Source organism: Struthio camelus, chromosome 13, assembly GCF_040807025.1.
Source record: "Struthio camelus isolate bStrCam1 chromosome 13, bStrCam1.hap1, whole genome shotgun sequence".
In the NCBI taxonomy this organism is placed as follows: Eukaryota; Metazoa; Chordata; class Aves; order Struthioniformes; family Struthionidae; genus Struthio; species Struthio camelus.
Genome location: NC_090954.1, coordinates 18,705,066 through 18,724,881, shown reverse-complemented (window position 1 = coordinate 18,724,881; position 19,816 = coordinate 18,705,066). Strand labels below are relative to the sequence as shown.

The window sequence follows — 19,816 nt, the reverse complement described above, 5'->3', positions numbered from 1 at the left end:
AATGGTTCTTCGAAGATGTGTAAAGTTACCCCTCAGTGGTTTTATTTTCTTGTTAGGGGTACTCATTTGGGAAAATGGTTGTGCCCAATAACTGTGTTTATGTACTGTGGACTCCTGGAGTGCACTAATATCCTAAAATTTCATGGTTTAGTATGCCTGTCTGAAGCACATAATTATATAGTTACCTATTGCTCAGCCACCACTGGACAGCCAAGTGGGTGGGTTTTTTGTGTTTTTTATTATTATTGCTAATGCAAGAGTGAACCTTTTCCTTCTTTTGTAAACACAAAAAAAAATTGGCACCTCTTCTCTGAAGGAAACCATTAGCAGCTCTGTCAACAGGTCTGCACAGGAGGAATCCAAACACAGGAAAAGTGCAAGAGAGGCAAAGGGCAGCTAGCAAGAAAGCAGGACGCATGCTTCAGTGAATTGGTTTTGGTTTGCGTTAGTATGTCTGACCAGGGCTGCATAACAAAGAGGTTTATTTTAACAATATCATAATAAACTAGCCTGGTTTCATCAAAAACATTTTCCTAGTAGGTCACTGACCCATAAGAACTCATGGAAAAACAAATTTGGATCTCATTTAAGTAGACAAGAGGTTCTGTAGCCACGCAATTCTTAAGCTTCTAAAAGTGCTGATTACAAAGTAAATGGAATAATGACATTTCCAATACAGTCTAACCATAATTCAGTTGGAATAGCTGATTAACATTTAACATAACGTGAGAGGTTTTGGACATCGTTCTTTCTGTGGCTCGTTTGTTTGATTTTTAGCAGTTTTTTTTAATACTTGGTAAAGATTTATGGGAGTGTTTGCTTAAGCCAAACATTTAAGGATTCAGTAGTTATTTCTTCAGGCATTGTAGGAACTACTTAAAGATCTGCGTTACTGTTGGGTAAGAGCTCCTACGTTACTGGATTGGATTAATTTGGATGAACTTTGTTTAGCTGAAGTAACTTTATCGTAAGGGTTTTGCCTGTCTGAGCTTCCTGACGTTAGAATGATTATCCTGATTGCCATCTTAAAAATTCCATAAATGTCATTGTTTGCATTTCATACTGTGGAGCACAGAAATCCTCAAATAATCCTGTTCTCCATGAATGAGACATTAATGATGAAGTCAAAGTACTTAACATCTTCTAATTCTTTCTTGGAAAAATATGAATGTGTAGTTCTTGAAGCCTCTTTCTTAGGGGTCAGATCAGCACAGTTTTGATCTTATTTTCCCTCTGGTACATCTCCATTTCATTCTTGCCCATTGAACTGGAGCTCACCTGAAGCTGCAGCCTTCCATATGGAATAGAACAAAATAATTTGTGTTGGCTTATAGTTAATTTTTGTGTTAGTACTATGTTCTCAGTTGCTTAGAGACGATCTGTTCTCCAGACCTTTTTCTTTGTCTCAAGTCGCTAAAGTGTGAGGATCACAAGGAGAAGTGAGGGAACTAGGGTTCATATGAATGTTCTGGATATTATCTCTTTACCTGTTACCTAAATTACCTATTATCTAAATTTACCTATTACTTAAATTACCTATTTACCTATTGCCTTTTTATTTTTAGATCTTTGATCATTTGGTGGGGTAAAGGGACAGATGTGACACAGTATACTAGGAATATGGGAGACAAACAGGAACTGCTAGGTACAGTGAACTTCAGAAAAACTGACCCATACGTTTGATAATGTGCTGCTCCCTTCCAGGGAAGTGGAGGGAATGATCAGAAACTGTTTTCTCAATTTTTAGATGGTATCATCTTTAATGACAACAGATTTTTGTGGCCGGTTACCTCTTGTGGCTTGCTCATGAGAAAATGTCTAATGAATAAGTTGTGATAGGTAATTCCAATAGCTTTGTGATAAATCAGTCACAAGAGCTGCTTTTTCATTCTCAAATTTAAGTTGCATGCGCAGTATGCTCTTTATTCCGCTGAATTAATTATTTCTCCATCTTCATTCAGCTGGCTTTGGAAGATGTATCCTTTGTTAAGCATCCAGTTTGATTTCAGGATGGAGATGATGCCGCTGCTCTCCCTATTTCAATAGCTCTGTTTGGCGTATAGCCTCAGGGAGGAAGGAATAACACATTGCCACAGAAGCATTCTTTACTATATATGGAGAGGCCTGGTGAGCCGGACTGGCGTTGAGTTATTAAAACAGATCAAATAGGAACAGTATTCTGTTCTTCTGCAAAAAGTTGCAACAATCTACATGCAAGCTTTCTTGCTATTTTTTCACAGCTATTTCTGACATCTGGAAATGGTTAGTCTGATTAATACCAAGTTAACACTCATCAGGAGCAACATGGCTTGGAGAACTGCAAACTAAAATTTATAATTTACTTTCTTCATAGAGTTTCAGCACTGACTGGAGGAGATCAGTCTCTGATGTAAGAAAAGTTTGACCATGCCTATTGTACTCTTAATCTTTGAGGTGTCAAAAGCGATGGATCCTTAGGGATATTAACATACGTTCCTTAGTAAGTGGACTAGGTCTAATTATTTTCACATAGGCCATGAAAGAATAATCAGAATAATCTGCATTTTTCATTCTGTATACTAGAGGTTGGAAGATAGGAAGATTTGATGTTTTTGTGGGAACTCCTAAATCTTTTTAGATTCAAAATAAGAACATGGCCATTTGAGCTACTAAAAACATGGCAGAAATTGGACGGCTTCCCCAGAGAGAGCGTCCCTCTAAGTTTGAGGGTTCATTGCTCAAGCTTTTTTGGATAATTAGCACAGATTTGAACAGTAGTTGATAGATACTGTGCATTGTTGAATGTTAATGATTAGGAAAGGCAGATATAAACCACCATTCTGAATGAATGTAACTGGTTTTATAAATACCTGCCATTGAGTTAAGAGATTGTCTATCAGATTTTTCCTGCTACTTCTGGGTTTACAGATTTCTTTGGTGTTGACACTGTTATTTATTAGTTCTCTGATACATAAGATTCTCCATTCCCATTTTCAGTTCAGACTGGTATTAACGCTTCCATCCCCTTCTGTATGATGTAAAGAGTTGACCTCAAAGTCTTTAATGCATATGATATGAATAGTATTAGACCTTTTTTGCTTTTTTTTTTTCTTTTTCTTCATGTTGGCTTTAAGAAAATGTTGGAATTTAAACTTATTCCCCATAATTTTTTGCCTGTGTTACTAGTTTGTTCCTAGCTAGAAGAAATCTGTGCGTAATGTTTAGAGACTAGCTTTATCCTTACAGATTTTCCACATTTAAACGTCCTGAAAAATTAGGAGGGATTCTTATGGAATGCCTATGCTGAAAACTAAAGTATTACAGATCTTCCAGTTTATATGCTGCTGCTTTGCAGAAAGAGAAATGTAATCTGCTTCTGGTGGAGTGTGGATAATAATTTTTTTTTTTAGTCTAATGAAAAGTAACTAATAAAGATTATTACTTCTGACAGCTTTGAAAGTGTGAACCGAGACCACCCAGTCTGCTATGTATGTAATGAAGGATCTCAAAGTTGTAATTGATGTAAACAGTTTTCCCTCAAAAAACAATTCCTCAGAGACATGCAGTGGTATCTCTCTGAGTTTTTGCAAAAGCTTCTGTACTAACGTGTCATGTAAATAGAGAAGTTCATTTATTCCACACCATAATCCTGTATTATGGTCACACTGGGCTTCCTTGTAGCAACCTTACTAAAATTCCATGATATATCATCAGGTTTATTTCTTATTGTAGTAATGTAAAGAGCTGCTGACAGAACGTAATGGAAAAAGTTGACTTTTTTTTTGGCCAGTGCTGTATTTTGACTATTTTCCCTTACCAAAAAAACGCCATACGGAGTAAAGGAAGAAGCTACATTAATGATCGTAACAGATTTCTAGATAATAATAGTATTTTTCTAATGAAAACATTAAAAGAAATTATGAGCATGCTCCTGCTTTACTGTTTCCTAAGCCAGTACTGCTTAAAAGAAAAAACTTAGTAATTCCTTAGAGTTTAATAACTCCTGTCTTTCTGTCCGAGTCTCCTGTAATGTGTTATTTCATTTTTACTGCTTCTTGGTTACACTCAAGCTTGTGATGTAACCGCTCTTCTCTTAAAGTAACTCTTAGAAACTGCTTAAACTACATCATGTTCCCTGAGGCTGTTCTCCAAGGACAATGTCATAGAGCCCTTAATAACAAAGGAGAAAAAGCTAGCTTGTTTATTGCCAAAAACGAGACCCAGATGTTTCTAGTGTGAAATAAAATAAATGACTGAATTGGGGAGTGAACCCCAAAGTTACCTGGATAATTTCCAGCTGTTAGTGGCTGGAGTACTAGGTTTGCTCCCTCCAAATTACCCTTGTTTTAAATTTTTAAAAGCACTGTAATTTTCATTTTTCTGTTGGAGCACAATGGTTTGCACAATCAGTAGCAATACAAATATTGATGCTAAATCAGGTTTGAAAGATGTTGAACTCGTGTAGAAGGGAGCAGAACACTACAAATTTCATGGCAAGTGTGCAGTTCTTTGATTTAGTTGTAAAGCTGTGGACGGTCAGTATCAAAACAGAGATGTAATTCAGAGGCCAGCGGACATCTCACATATTCCTAGGGGTAAAGCTAGGTCATTCCTATATCCAAACAGGCAGTAATTAAACTGACAGTTGTGAAATCTTCTAACTGCTGGAAGCCAGGTGCCTTTTCCCCCCCCCCCCCCTTCCCACACCATAACCATGTAAATTCAGGATTCATAAGGATTTCTGCTCTTGCCTGCCTTAAATATTTGCAATTTGCATGAGGCATGTTTTGGTGATGTGATGTTCAAAATCTTCACGCCAAGTCAGAAGCTTTAATGACGAATGAAGTTGCCTTGGAAAATGGCACAATTTCCTAAGTTTGAATAACACTTGCATCTCTTACGTTAGGCTTTTATATTGCTTACGTGCTTTGGAGGAGGGAGGTGAGTGCTTCTTGGGGCAACGGAGAGAGCACAGAGGAAACTTCTGATGTAGTTAGTAGCTGTCCCCTCACTGTGCCTTTGTAGAAAAGGGTGTCTGGGTTTTACTTAGAGTAAAACTGTTTTGCAGGTGAGGGTGCAAAGCACGAAGCAGAAAGTGCTCCTTCTCAAAATACCAGATAAAATTGCATTTGGTATTGTCTTTTGATGTTGTTGCTTGGTCAGACCCACAATAAGCATATATTTGCACACTTTGTGAGTGAATGAGAGAAGTCACTTTTTTTTGGTTTTTGTTTGCTTTTTTTTTTTAAAACTTAAACCCACTTGTGCTATGTTGCAGTTTATATAGAAATATACGCAGAGAGAAAGAAGTGAAGCAGAAAAAATAAAGAAGGATTGTAATGGCATTAAATCTGATATTTGTAGGGTACAATGATAGAATCATAGAATAGCTGAAAAGGGATCTCTGGAGGTCATCTAGACCTACTTTTCTGCTCAGAGAAGGGTCAGTTGCAGCAGGTTGCTTAGAACTTTGTCTACTTGCAGCAGGTTGCTTAGAACTTTGTTCGAGAATGGGAGCTCCACAAAACCACTCTGGGCAACCTGTTCCAGTGTTCAGCCGTCCTCATAGAAAAAAAGGTCGATCTTATGTTTAAGTGGAACTTCTTGTATTTCAGTTTGTGCCTATTGCCTCTTGTCTTGTCACTGGGCACCAAGAAGAGTCTGGCTCTGTCTTCTTTATTCTCACCTATAAATGTGTATTTATACACATTGATAAGATCTCCCTGACCTGTCTCTGCTTGAGGCTTAACAATTCCAACTCTCTCTCAGCATCTTGTACATCAGATGCTCCAGTCCCGTAATCATTTTCATGGCCCTTCACTGTAAGTGCTCCAGTATGTCCATGTCTGTCTTGTACTCTGCTCACAACTGGACACCACACTCCAGTTGTGGCCTCATCAGTGCTAAGCAGAGGGGAAAGATCACCTCACCCTGCTGGTGATGGTCTTCCTAGCGCAACCCAGGATGCTTTTGGCCTTCTTTGCCACAAGGGCACATTGCTGGCTCATGGCCGACTTGCTGTCCCCCAGGTCCCCCAGCACCATTTGTGTAAAGCTGCTTTCCAACTGGTCAGCCCCCAGCCTGTGTTTGCATGGGGTTATTCCTCCCCCGGTGGAGGACTTGGCTTTTGCCTTTCCCTTTGTTGAACTTCATGAGATTATTATTGGCCCGTTTCTTCAGCCTCTTGAGGTCCCTCTGAATGGCAGCGCAGCTATCTGATGTAGCAACCACTCCTCCCAGTTTTGTATAATCTGCAAGCTTGCTGAGGCTGCACTCTGCCCCATCCTCCAGGTCAGTAAAGAGCATGATAAACAGTGTTGGACCCATTATCGACTCCTGGGATACACCAGTAGTTACTGGCCTCCAGATGGACCTTATGCTGCTGAATGCAATACTTTCAGCCTGGCAGTTCAGCCAAGTTTCAGTCCACTTCACTCTCCACTTATCTAGCCCACGGTTCGTTGATTCATCTATGAGGATGTTATGGGAGACAGTGTCAAAAGCCTTGCTAAAGTCAAGATAAACAGCATCCCCTTGTTCCCCAAACCAGTCATTTCTTTGTAAAAATCTGTCAGGTTGTTCAGGCATAACTTTACCTTGGTAAATACATGCTGACTAATTTTAATGACCTTCTTGTCCTTCAAGTGCTTGGAGGTGGTTTCCAAGAGGATTTGCTCCCTTACCTTCTCAGGGATTGAGGTGAGGCTGACCAGCCTGTAGTTCGTGGGATCCACCCTTCTTGAGGATAGTATATGATTCATAGTTCATCCCCTGCAAATGAAAAACAGTATGAAGAATATTCCCTCTCCAGTGCCTGTACATGTCATCTGTGAAGATGACACAGTTTCAATATAGATGGAGACTACTACTTGCAAGTTCTATGTATTTTTCTTTTTTATGGTATGTAAGAGTTGCATTCCTTGTGTGTGTAACATTGCAGGTTTTATCTTTTTATGTAGTTATTGACAAAATATATTTGTTCAAGTGAATATTCATAGAATACTAAAAGGCATGTTTTACCATCAGAAAGAAAGCGAATAGTATATGTAAAATGACTACTGTGGCCTGTTGCGCTTCCAAACGTGTCTTGTTCCTTTCCGTCTCTAGCACGTGCCTTTGATTTAGATCAGGTTTAGCTCCCGTTTACTTTTCTTGGAGACGGAACTCTGAGACAACAGGAGCCGATCTGGATGTGACCCAAATATGTTTCCAAATGTGTAACCATGAGGGATCTAGCGGAAATCAGTACCCTAAAGAAAGTTTCCCCTCCAGGGGAACATGACCTCTAAGTTAAAAACTGCTTGAAAATTGTCCCATCAAAACTGAGGTTCTTTATTCATTCAGAAGTCAACCAGAAGCTGAGAAAAGGAGTAAAATAGGAGGATAGTACAGGAAAAGACCTGCATGTTATTTTCACTTATGCCTTTATTTCATAGGATGGTCCTGATAAACTTCGTCAATCCCAGTTCTACCTGTAGGCTGGTAGAATAACCTTAAAGCATTCTCTTCTACCACGCTCCAGCTGCTGTTTCCTATTCTCTCTGTTTTTTAACAGTTCAAGGAATCTTAATAGTTAAGTTTCCCTCCCATCCCAGCTTCAGACAGAGGAAGAAATATTATTAGCCTGGTTGGAGCCAGGAAGGTAGGAATTTCACAGTTATTAACTTCCCCATTGTTTTTTTAAGGGCCCTTGATAGTCTGTGATTGACATTGCCATTGTTTCTCTCCATTCTCTTGCCCTCAGGACATAGGAACCCCCAAATGGGCAGTAGGCTGAGGGAGGAAGGGGATTAACTGGCACTTGTATGTATATGAGCAAAATATTTTTGGGAGGGGAGAGGGAGTGTGTGGTCTTTGTTGAAACAGTGGTTTTGAAGATGCAATAGATGGCCTTTCTAAGAAGCTGATAATACACTGGAGGTTAATGTTGCGTGTATATTTCTAGTGACTTTTAAGAAGTCACAAATTAAACAAGATATTCCTCTTAGGCTACCTGAGTCATAAAGCAGGAGAAAAAACAGTTTATAACATGGTAAAGCTGTGAAGTATAGTCATTTAAATAGTTGCATTCTATGAGAACAGAATTGACATCCAATATATCTAGGTGGAGCAAAGGAAGTTACTGGAGGCATGTGAGGCTGTCACAGTTGGGACACAAGGGCTTTGGGTGAAACAAATTGAAACAAAAAGCAAGTAATGTACGTACATAGACATATATGGATATGTGTATATGCATACATATGCATATGTTCACGCATATGTTCACACATGCAAGTATACATATCTCTTGTTTGTAAAAGTTACTAGGATTCTTTTACTTTGGTCCTTGATATTCAGATAGTTTGTTAAGTCTCACACTGGGAACAAACTGAATTTGTGAAACAGAAACTTCACAGTCTAGAGAGAATTTGCAGAAGGTGCTTTAAATTCAGAGACTTAAAAGTGCATCTTGTCAGGCTTAATCTGTGTTTGTAATGTTTGTCACGGTAGTATAAATAGAATTTTTATTACTGAGTTCAAATCCCTTTTTGATGAAACAGAACAAAAAAAAAAAGGGGGGGGTGGAAATAATGTACCAAATGCTAAAAGATAATGTCCACAATTCCTCAGACCCAAAGTCTAAGTAAGCCATTATCATATCTCCAGTTGGAATGATATTTCTACGGCAAACACTTCAAATGTCAAGTGACTTGTGGCATAGAGATCACTTGAATTATAAATTGGGTCTTTGTTGTTAGTATGACTCAATGGATTTTTCTGTTACTAATTTGTCCAGTCACTTCTACACCGATATGAACTTCTAGCAACTAATGATTTACAATCAGAAGTTCCGTAATTTAACTGCATACTTTGTGAAAAATTAACTGCTTTTGTTTTTGAACCTACCACCTACAGCATTTGATACTTCCAAATTTTTCTTCTGTTAGAAGAAGTGAGAACAACTGTTTCTTACCGCCTTCCCTTCCTTCATGATTATACAGACCTTTGTCATAGATTTTCCTCAGCAGGTTTCCTTGTGGGGTGTCTCAGACTATTGAGTCATTGTAATACAGAAGCTGTTCTGTAACGCTGGTCATCATCATTATCTCTTTCAGAACCTTATGGGATCCTTTTTGAGGTGGAAAGTCAAAACCTTTGCACAGTACTGAAGGTGTTGGTGCACCATGGCTTTATACCGAGAAACAATGATGTTATCTCTTTCTCCTCTAGTAATTCTTAACACTTTTGCTTTTTGGATTGCAACACCACATCAAGTGGATGCTTTCATGGGTCTGCTTCCTGAAAAGTAATCATCAGCTCAGAGACTTGCTGGTGCATGCATGAAGTTAAAACTGAGTTTCCTTGCATGTCAATTATGTTTTATTTGTGATGAGTTATATATGTCATTTTGCCATTCAGGCACTCAGTACCATTAGCTCCTTCTGTAGTTTGTGAGCATTAGCCTTCACTTAGTATCATAAACAACTTGTGTCACTCATTGCCCCCCTCTGCCTGTATTTTTCAGGTCATCAATGAGTAAAGTTGAACAGCTTGAACCCTCTCAGAAGTCCTTTTTGACTTCAGTGGTGACCTCCTTATTCCTTTTCTTTCCTTTTCACCAACTATTTATCCATATAAGGATCTTGTGGTGTCTTGAAATAAATTCCGTGCTTCCTACAAATATTTTAGTGTTTTGAATGCTCCATGTAGTTTCTTTCTAAAGAGCTTTCTGATTTTCAGGCAGGTCCTCTTTCAAAGCTAAAGCAAGAAATACAATACAGTTGTATTTTCATTTTCCCGACACGGGTGTTATATCTGATGGTTATTTATAAGCAGAAACTATTTGGTAGTATCATTCAAGAACAGATCTTGTGTACTTGTTTAATAGTTGTTTCTTACTTGTGGGTTCCCTTATTACTACTCTACAAGGCAGCCATCTATGCTAGCTTTAAATTTAGTCTCAGCACTGTACTGTGATGTGATAATTAAAAATTTTACAAGGGATCAATGAAGTTCATGTCTCAACAGACGTGAGTTACTGTGCAGGCAAGACAAAATACTTGTTTTTATTTTTTTTTCACTTGCCAGCACCATGCAATTTTATTTTGACTTTAGAGGTTAGGTTTTCCTTTGGTAATAAACTTCAGCTTTGTGATAGCAGCTTCAAAGCACAAGAAGCTTTATTTCAATAAGTGGATAAGTTATCTGAAATTAAGTCTGTTCTGGGAGAAAAGGTGGGGAAAAAGGAACAAAGATACTGTTTTTTCTTTGTGTTTGTTCTCATTGTTTGACTTAAATGTCCGGGTGCTTTCAGTGTAGTGGGTGATGGCCCACAGGCAGTTGCACCTGTGACCTTCTCAGTTCTTCCTGTGCTTTTTTTCCCCTCCATCCATTTGAATCCGCATATCAGAATAGTTCCAGCTGTAGCTGATACTTACAGAATAGTTTTTGGAAGATCTAAATGCTAGCTACCTAACAAATTCAAGTAGTCCTATCAGGAACTCCGTTCCTGTGATAGTAGCTGCTCTTATAGTTCCGTTGGCAAAAGATACACAGTAATGGCAAGAAAGAGTTAAAAATAGTTGCTTATGCATGCCTGAGCACAGCTTGCAGCCCAGCACCTTTGAAGATCTTAAGTGAGCTCAGCTGTGACAGTTCCCGACAATGCAGTGCAAAACTCTGGCTCTCTTTGGGGAAGAAGAGGCAAAACTGTCTCTTGACTTTGTTTTCTGCTTTCTATGTCTTTTATACTTAGGAGCTACTTACAACTTTTTTCTATTGTAAATAGTTTAGTACTCTCTTTCAGGAAAATGGTCATGTTAACCAGGCTGTTACAGCAGGTAAGTCTTTCTCAGTATATAGCTCATGAATTTCTTCTTTTAAAGGTATATTTAGTAATTTCCTTGGAGGTACACCCTGCCGGTCTAATTGTTTTGTTTCATGCCTGTTCTGCTTTATATCTGCCTCGAAAATAATTTCTTGCAGTCATCCAGAAAAATAGTCCTCAGGTAACCTCAGGTATATATATATATATATATAGGTTACGAGGTAATACTGATACGCCTTGCTCTCTGCAGTCTTGAAGGAAGGTGTCATTCTTCTTTTATTAAAAACTCATGGACGGACCTACGAAGAGGAGGAAGTTTCACCATACAAAGTTATAATTGAGAACTATTGTGCTGTGCAAAGATGTTATGCATATATATAAAATGTTATGTATTTTATGTAAGTAGCTGCTCCTGCAAAATGCAGTACTGCATACACAAATGTCTGAAGTTTAAACTCTGTATTCCTGTGTAAAGTGATTAGAGAACTGAATATTTATATGCTTATGTTAGCTTGTACCTAAAACTGAATTTCACAGTTTACTAACCAGTCTTAATTACAGAAATTATTCTGATGCCTTATAATCACTTCAGAAGAAACAGTAGTTCAATTCTATAGGGAATTCCTTTGTACAGAAATACAGGTTACCTGCCTTTACTGTTTACAACTCCCCAAGCGCTTTCCAGCAGGAGCACACGTGAGTATACGTTTGCGCCTGCTGAGAGGCTGCTGTGCTACCGTTGTGGTCGTACGTGGATGCCGTGGAAATGATGTGTGGGCTCCTGGAGGCCCTTTCCTGACGTGTCGAGAACTATTGTGCAAAGTTGGTAATTGGTTGGCTTTTATGGGTCACTTTTGGGGACTTGAGGAGCAGACTAATAAAACGGAGTGTGTAAAGCTATATTTTCCATGCATAATGATGGTTAAAGTAACCTAGATGATGGAGGGAAATGCGTTGCACAGCGATTGCTGGCTGTACAATCAGCAGGTGTCTGATCAGACTCACTAGGCTTGATTCAATGCAGGTGTTGCCAGAGCTGATATGACTCCTGGAGAGCCTCTGGGCTGTTCTTCAGTTTCTAGGAGATTTTATTAGTCAGGGCTCCATGCTGTGCGCAACCACAGAGTCACTTCTGATCTAGTGCTGGAGCTAAGCTATTCTGTGGCATTTGATGACTATCCATCATTCTCCCAGCGCTCCTCATTCCGGAATATTTTGCAGGTCTTATTAGATGTAAAACATCTAGTTCCAAATAGTTCAAAGGCTGAACAGGTGCATTTTCATCAAGCAACGCCAGGTCAAATGAGCTGGACCAGACTCTGTCTGGCACTGCACCCTGGATTCCTTCCTCCCTCCCCCAAAATTGTTGGGTTGGTGCTGTGTGAAGGTGCATGCGTGTGTGCTCCTTGCCTGGTGGACATGTTTCTAACATTGTGGAAGAGGACGGATCAAAGACTTTCCTGTAGCGTGCTACGAGTCGCAGGTGGTTTGAACACTGCAAAGGAGCTGGTGTGACCCTCAAAAGTTCACTAATAATGCTTTTGGAAAAGTTATAGTTTTAAAAATTCTAGTACTCTCTTCAGAGTCACACAACTGATGTAGTATTCGCTCCTTATGTAGAGTTACCTGCAGTTGCAAAAATGGTTTGGCTTTTAAATCAATTTCCAGATATCATATCTTCATGTTATTTCTATTTTAAATAAATCACAAATTTAAAACCAGAAATATCTGTATTTGTTTATACAGTGAGGTCACAAGAACAGTTTCAACAGAATCTTTTTACAGGAATTTGGCTCATTTTCAATTTAGCAGGCCGTTTTTATTTTTTTCCTGTAGTAGTAAATGGCTTCACCTTTTCCAAGGTATTTTATCATATTAGAAATGCTGTTCTAATTAGAAGAGTTGTATTTGAATTAAGACATTCTGTATAAAAGTTGATGTTACACTTCCATAATACCTGGGCTAGTTCTTGGAAAGTAAAATCAGCAATTTTACTAATGACTCGTCATTTTTCAGTGTTTTCTCACCGTGTGGTCCTAGTATACAAGCCAGATAAGGTCTCCCAACAGCGCATTAATGACGAGCACGGTGGTGACTTGGTTAGGCTAGCGTGGAGCTAGAGGGCGTGTTGCAGAAGCTGTGTGTATGATATATTTGGGTGCCTGCAGTGTCACTGAAGAAAGCCTGCCGGGGGTTTGGAAGGTTAACGTGGCCCTCTGCGCTGAGCACTGACCTCTTTGGATACCTTTGTTTTGTGTTACTTTCTGCTGCAATCACTTCATAGGGTAAGAAGTACCACTATGTCTTAAGCTGGTATAAAACTCAGCAAGAATTAATCAGCTGACATGATCAAGCTTTAGGCAGTAGCATGGCAGTGAAATATTCAGCGTTGTTTGAGATAGCAGTGCAGTTTTCGGTAAAACAAACTCAGAACTGTGAGAAGACTGAAATAAATAGAAAAGCAGCTTCCAGTTCTTATCAGATGGTTCTTACCCTTTCTTAAGCCTCAAGTAACATATTAGCGCAGCTGTGAAGCTTTGTATTGTTTGCTAAAGGAAATGGCTTAGGAAGTGAATGCTAGATTGCTTGATGTGGAGCTCTGGCTGCCTGGATCCCAAATGGAGACGACTGACCCTTCCTTTCGGAGTTGTTCTCCCAGGGTTTTCAGGCTAGGCTTCCTCACGAGCAGCTTCTGTGGCAGCTGCTGGCAGCACAGCTCTGAAAGCTGAAGATGTGACAGGCCGTCGCAGGGAGAAGGCGCGTCCTGCCCTGCGCTAGCATTTCTAATATTTGTTCCACTCTGCACTTCACGTTTCTTTATTTGCCATAGAGCTTACTGACACAGGAGGATAAAGTGGAGTGCACGTACAGATGGGGTGTCAGGAGCTATTCGTTACACTGCACATTTGGCGCATTTCTCTGTCACGCTGAAGGAAACGGTGCTGACCAATGGCTGTTCTTTTCGTTAAATAATTTTATATGCTTTTATGTCTCCTGTATAGGATTTAAAAACAGTCTGTCTTTTACTTTGATACTTCTGTATCAAGAAATTTCTTAATGATGTTTCTCTCAGAAAGTAATTTGAGAAGTGTAATTGGCGTTTTTCGTAGAGTTGGCTATTGGTGGTGTTTTGGCACTTAATAAATATCAATATGTTAAATATGTCCCATATTGAGTATGTCTGAATTTACATAAGGTAATCTAGTCTTTTTATAAAGTACTGCAGTACGAGCTACTTGAAGGCGGTAGGTGGTGTTCAGGAGAACCAGTGCCCTGCTCGTTCCCTGAGTTCCACTGAGACTCAGACCACCAGAAAAACGAGATTCTGTAGGAATTACAACTTGAAACAAGTCACGGAAGGTGATGAAAATGATGTTTGGAGAGGTTCCAAAGCTTGAGCCAATACATCCGTAGCTGTGTGTATATGTGGTTTTTTTTTTTTTAATATTTGTTGTTAGCTCAGATTGTTTAATTATGAATTGCTTACCTAGCTTTGGATTACTAGCTGCAAGCTGTGTTTGTGACAGCAATCCTGTGCACTCATAATATTGTGAGGGTAGTGTCATGTACCGTACATACGTACATGAGCACTGGCATGTACTTGTAGGTTGTTTTGAAAATCAAGCTATACAGGAGTTAAGGAAAAGGAAGAATGTAATTAGGTGATTGGTCTCTGTAGGTAGATTCAGCTTGCTTAGTGCTGCAGTGTGAAAAGAGTAAAATGTAATTTTATAACAATACTGTGTTTTTTATATTTTTATATGTTTTAATATATATGTATATATAAAAACATGTTTTTAATAAATTTAGACCATTATGAAAGGTTTATTGCTAGTGAAAAGTGAGTTATATTGTGAGCCGTTAGGAAGTGTCCTTGTGTGAACTTTACTTCATATGATGTTTGAAGGAAAATCAGTATTAAGGTAACGTCAGCATGAAATCCTAAAATGCTGAGGAAGAGGGCAATTTAAAAGGGCAACTGAGAATTTGGTGCTTGGGGAACTAAATGAACAAAGATGGTGTTAAAATTTTGTAAGTAACTTCTCAAATTGATGAGTCTTTCCTTGTTCACGAAATATAGTTTGTTCTTCATCTGTTATTCAGAACCATCCATTTTGCGTTTCAGTAAATACCTTTCCACAGCCAGACATAAACCACTGTGGTTCTGGGAGCCTTCCTGGAGAAGTTAAGAACAAACACTACCCTGACAACAGCGTATAGGTATAACAGAAGATGACTTATGTGTATGGGAAAAGTGTGAGCCTCTCCGTAAACTGTTCAGTCCTGCAACCGTCTCCCAAGTGGCTGTGGCAATTTGCCCATGTACGCCCAGCCTCGGACGTATCCTCGGACAGCTCTCTCTTGCTTTGTTTTCCGTCTTTGTTTCTTCACCCATTGTAGGTGGGGCAGTGTTGGCCCATACAGATTACAGGAAATTATTTTATATATTTGATTTTCCAGATTTTTTGGATAATAAGCTGGGGGAAAAAATAGCTTTTGTTGTCTGTTTGTTTTTTGTCTGAAAAGTTATTTGTGTCGTCCCGATGGTAAACGTTTAACTCCTCAGTTTATATACTTTATAACTTTGAGAATGGTATCTATTGTATACCTATACTTTTCAGGAGACCTTGGCGATGTTTTTTTTAAAATGCTGGCTGTGTTGAACCTTCTGTTTTAGAAACTTAATCTGATTTCGCTTGGTTTCTGTAGCTAAAAACAGTAAGCGTAAACTCAGCTTTTGTATCCTTGTGAATAAAGCTACGAATATTCTTCAAACGTATTCCTTGATCGCTGCTTTGAGAGAAGTTAGTCTGATGGCTTCGGATTGACAGTGGATGATTGCATCTACAACATGAGCTGGAGTTAGGATCAGAGACAGGATCAGACACAAGAAGATAGCTATGTGGAATAGATGAATTAACTTTCACTTCAGTCTTTTTCATTCTGAATAGATGTATAGGTGAAACATAATTACCATACATAATTAAGAACCAGTGATAGTCTTGATGAATGAGAATGGAACTGAGTGCGATGAAAGCTACTGTAGTTCTTGCAGTTGTTGATCAAATTAAATTTGAAGTCCATTGACGGAGCGGTTTTTTGGGGGGACGTTTACATTCCAAGGCCTGTATTATCACTTTTTTTTTTCCAGTGTATTTCATCCTGATGAGTAGATCCACTTTTCTGTAATATAAACATGGTTAATTGAAAATAACAATTTGATTTGGATTAAGTTGCACATTACTCTGCTATCAATACTAACCTAAAAAAATGAAGATCAGTTTAATTAAATATAAAGGCATGAAATTTTTTATGGATAGAGAAATATGCTTTAGAACTTCCCCTGTACTTTCCAAGGGGCAAACTAGTGCTTAGTATCTCCCATCTTATGATGGACCTTTCTTAGAGTTCAGCCTTTCATTTGCTCTTTTGTTCCTCTGTTTAGGAAATACAGCTAGGTAGTCTGTAAAAGCACTGAGAAATTAACCAATTTTTGTATTGGCTTCAGTTAGCACGTGGCCCCCATAATGCCTAAGCTATGTAAGCCAACTTCTCAATGCACCTTCTCACCTACTCTACACGTGAGAAGGAGAAGCAAGTATGATTCCCCTCTCAGCCATCACCTCTTTCTCTTGCAAGGCATGTTCCTGTGGTAGCCATATGAAAACTCTCCGTTTCCATCCCTACAGCCTTAGTTTGATCTCTGAGGAAGGCCTTTCAATTCAAAGTGAATTCAAAATTCTCATAGCGAAGTTTCTCAACGTGTGAGAAAACTGGAAACCAGCTATTTGGTGCTAAGCGTCAGTAAGTTTCTAAAAATGCAGGTGGCTTTTGAGATCACAACTCCAGCAAAAATAGATTTGTTACCGAAGTTAATAAACAGTTAAGGTAGATGGGGAAGGAGGAAGGCATAAATATATTGTTATATATAAGCTGTATATCTTTAGTTTAGGTCCGCTTCAATATGTAAATGCCATTCATTAGGGCTGTGAAAGCAAGCAACTGATTTTGTTGTCAGAAAGAGGGTTGTAGGAAAAAGACGGTTTCTTATAAATAACCTTGCAAAAATCTAAAACCAGTTTTATCTTACACATTTTACCAAGGGCAGAAAGCTTCTGCTTTTTGTAGCTAAGTAGACTGGTGTCACTTGTAACATGGCAGACTTCTTGCAAATGATAAGCTGTGTTCATAAAACTTTTCAAGGTAAGTCAAATGTACTAATGTATAAACATTAAGTTTCTCTCTAAGACGTTCCTGGAAGTATCTTAAAGAAAAGATGCTAGTTCAAATCACCATATTGCTGGCTATCTGTATTTTTCATATTTTCTACAGCAGTGTTCATCAGTTCCGAAGGTGATGTTTAAGAACTTTTTTTTAAATTTCTTGTTTAGGTATACTGTAGATACAATAGGTAAACTGGAAATAACCTAGATTGATCAGGGTAGTTATCTTACTGTGCCTGCGTGTTTAGAAAGACAGATAAAATCCAGAAACCTCTTCCTCATAGCAGTGAAAACTCAACATGGGGGCCATATGAGTCACTGTTAGTAGGCTTCCAGAGTGCCAAAAGAAAAAAAAATCATACTAATCCATATTAAAACGTTTAAACTTTCTAGTGACTGTCACTTGACTTTCTAGCTCAAGAATGTAGGCAGGTGGTCTACAGATGGCATGGTCTCCTTGGCCTGGGCGTGAGTAGCGTACGCAGTGCGTTCTATGCTGAGTTCATAGCGTTGGTTTTAATACCGTGTATTAATATGAGCTATATGTGTTTACACATAATAGAATAAGCTTCTTAAGTTGGAAGATAATCTAATGTTTTTCTTATTCTACTTCTGTTTTTGTTTAGGCGTCTGAACAGGAATAAATTGCAAGTTCTTCCAGAGCTGCTTTTTCAGAACACACAGAAGTTAACCAGATTGTAAGTATAATCTGACTTACATTTATATTGTTTGTTCCTTATTGCATTATACAGATTTTACACGTTTTGACTGTGATAAGATGTTTAATTTTGGAGATTAAAACAGAGCTGCTGGTAAGGATTCCTAGTGATGATGTGTTGTCTTTGCTTTTATAGGAGTAATTCAATAGCAAATAAATATCAGAGGGAAAAGAAATTGCAGATTTTTTATTTGGTTCTCATGCATTGTTGATTTCAAAGTGAAACATTTTTAACTCTCTATGAAGAGTTAGATAAATGATGAAAAAGTGGCAACTTTTTATATCCACTACACAAAGTCCAGATGTCCAGAAAGAGAGATTGCACATGCACGCATGGTTTTAAAAAAAACACTATCTCAGGATCACGTGAGGATCAGGGAGGGTTGTTTGTTTTTATTTGTACAATGACCACGTGATTTAAAAAAAACCAAAGTATATAGAAATAAAGATGAGCAGGTGGCTGCACAGTTAAGATCGAGAAGAGAATCATCTGCTTTTTAAAGCAGTAGTTAAAAGCTATTTGAAACAGCTTTCTGGAACCTGTCAAGGTTTAACTCATGATCCAGTCTGCCCTTTTTGAGACACATGCTATATGGTAAAACATTTTTTTTTAATGCTTGAGTTTATTTATGGAAGGATGGTTAGTAAGATTTATGATTTGGCTAGCAAAATTGTAAAGTTACTACAGGGTGGCTGAAAAGTTGCTACACTTGTATGGAATTCTTATAATTGTTTTAATACCTCCCTATGCAATCAAACAGACCGTTTGGGCAGTGCAGTGAATTTTTTCTTCGTGTGGAAATGCAAAACACATTGTGATGATGAAGATTAATTTTAGAATCAATTGACTCTTTAAAAATAGGCTCTTTGTCAAAGTTTTAAAAACAAACAAGTGGAACAGGGTTGTATGGTGGGTGGTACTGATACAGCTTTGGAGGAGTTGTTTCATGAACTCTGTTTTTGTTGTCAGAACTTTCTCTTGAAAGACTTACTGTGCAAATAAGTGAACTTTTTTCAACCACGTGGTTTTGGAGATTCAGATCAGAAAATATAATTGTCTTAGCCTCAAAATCCACTTTAAAACCTTTGTCTTATCTGTTTTTGACTAATTCAGCTTTGTCATAGCTCTTAAATGCATGGGCAAATATTCACTCAGTGGACTTCCCAGGACTGAGTGATTTGGGTGTATTTGTTAAGGTTTGTTGTGTGTGTTTCTGAAGTTTTATATCTTGAAATTTCACTTGAATATAAAATATGAGCTGGTACTTACTTGCAAGTACCATTATCTGATCTCCAGAAGATGCCATTTGTATTTATTTCATGGAAAGCTTGGCTCATGTAGTTTTCCTTAGGAAATGGTGGTACTGTTAAGATTAAAAAAAAAAAAAAAAAAGAGAGAGAGCTTACATGTTTCTATGAATATGACTTCCTATTTAACATGCTCCAACTTCCTCTGTAAGTGATAGCATTGTACATGATTAGCATTAGGTTGAAAGGAAATTTCTGGTTATTTGTGGTTTCCAAGGAAGGTTGTTTATGTTGATAATTTGTCTTCATCTGTCTGGCGGAACCTTGCACAAGGAAGCTTAGTGTAAGTAATTGAGGTTTTTCAATACCAGAGTTTTTTTTTTTTTTTTTGGTAGATTATATAATCATGATACATTATAGTCCTTAAAAGCAAGGGCAATAATTTTGCTTTTAGAATTTAAAGATCGTAATAAAATTACGTGAAATAGAATGATTAATAGGAATGTTGTACTCTGTGCTGCCTCCCAACAGATGCTGTCGAAACATTTGTCTTTATTCACTGATGTTTTTTTCCAAATCTTGTTTACCGTTAAATAGTGCTTGATAGATCACGTAAGCACTGTTTGTCAGTAGAAATTTGCCTTTTTTGTTAAAGATACAAGTTTTATTAAACATATTTTAAGTAAAATATATCTTTGCTAAATGAGCTATTATGGTTCCAAATGCAGTTTGGCTGTGCGTTTTTTAAGAAAGAGAGAAGAATGAGAAATTCTCTACCTCCTGGGACATATGTATAAAAAAAAAAAAGTATATACTTGACAGCAGCCTTTTAAAATGTAT

General features: G+C 38.1%; 1 protein-coding gene across 4 annotated transcripts in view; it reads left to right on the top strand.

Moving 5' to 3' along the window:
- Positions 1–19,816, top strand: part of SLIT3 (slit guidance ligand 3) — a 617,690-nt gene that overhangs the window by 145,858 nt on the left and 452,016 nt on the right. For all 4 annotated transcript variants that reach the window (XR_011144002.1, XM_068960054.1, XM_068960053.1 and 1 more), the window contains one exon: positions 17,637–17,708. Coding sequence is in view for 3 of the 4 variants with exons in the window: in XM_068960054.1 (XP_068816155.1) it covers positions 17,637–17,708 (72 nt within the window). In the remaining variant the exon portion in view is untranslated. The remainder of the gene's footprint in view (positions 1–17,636; positions 17,709–19,816) is intronic.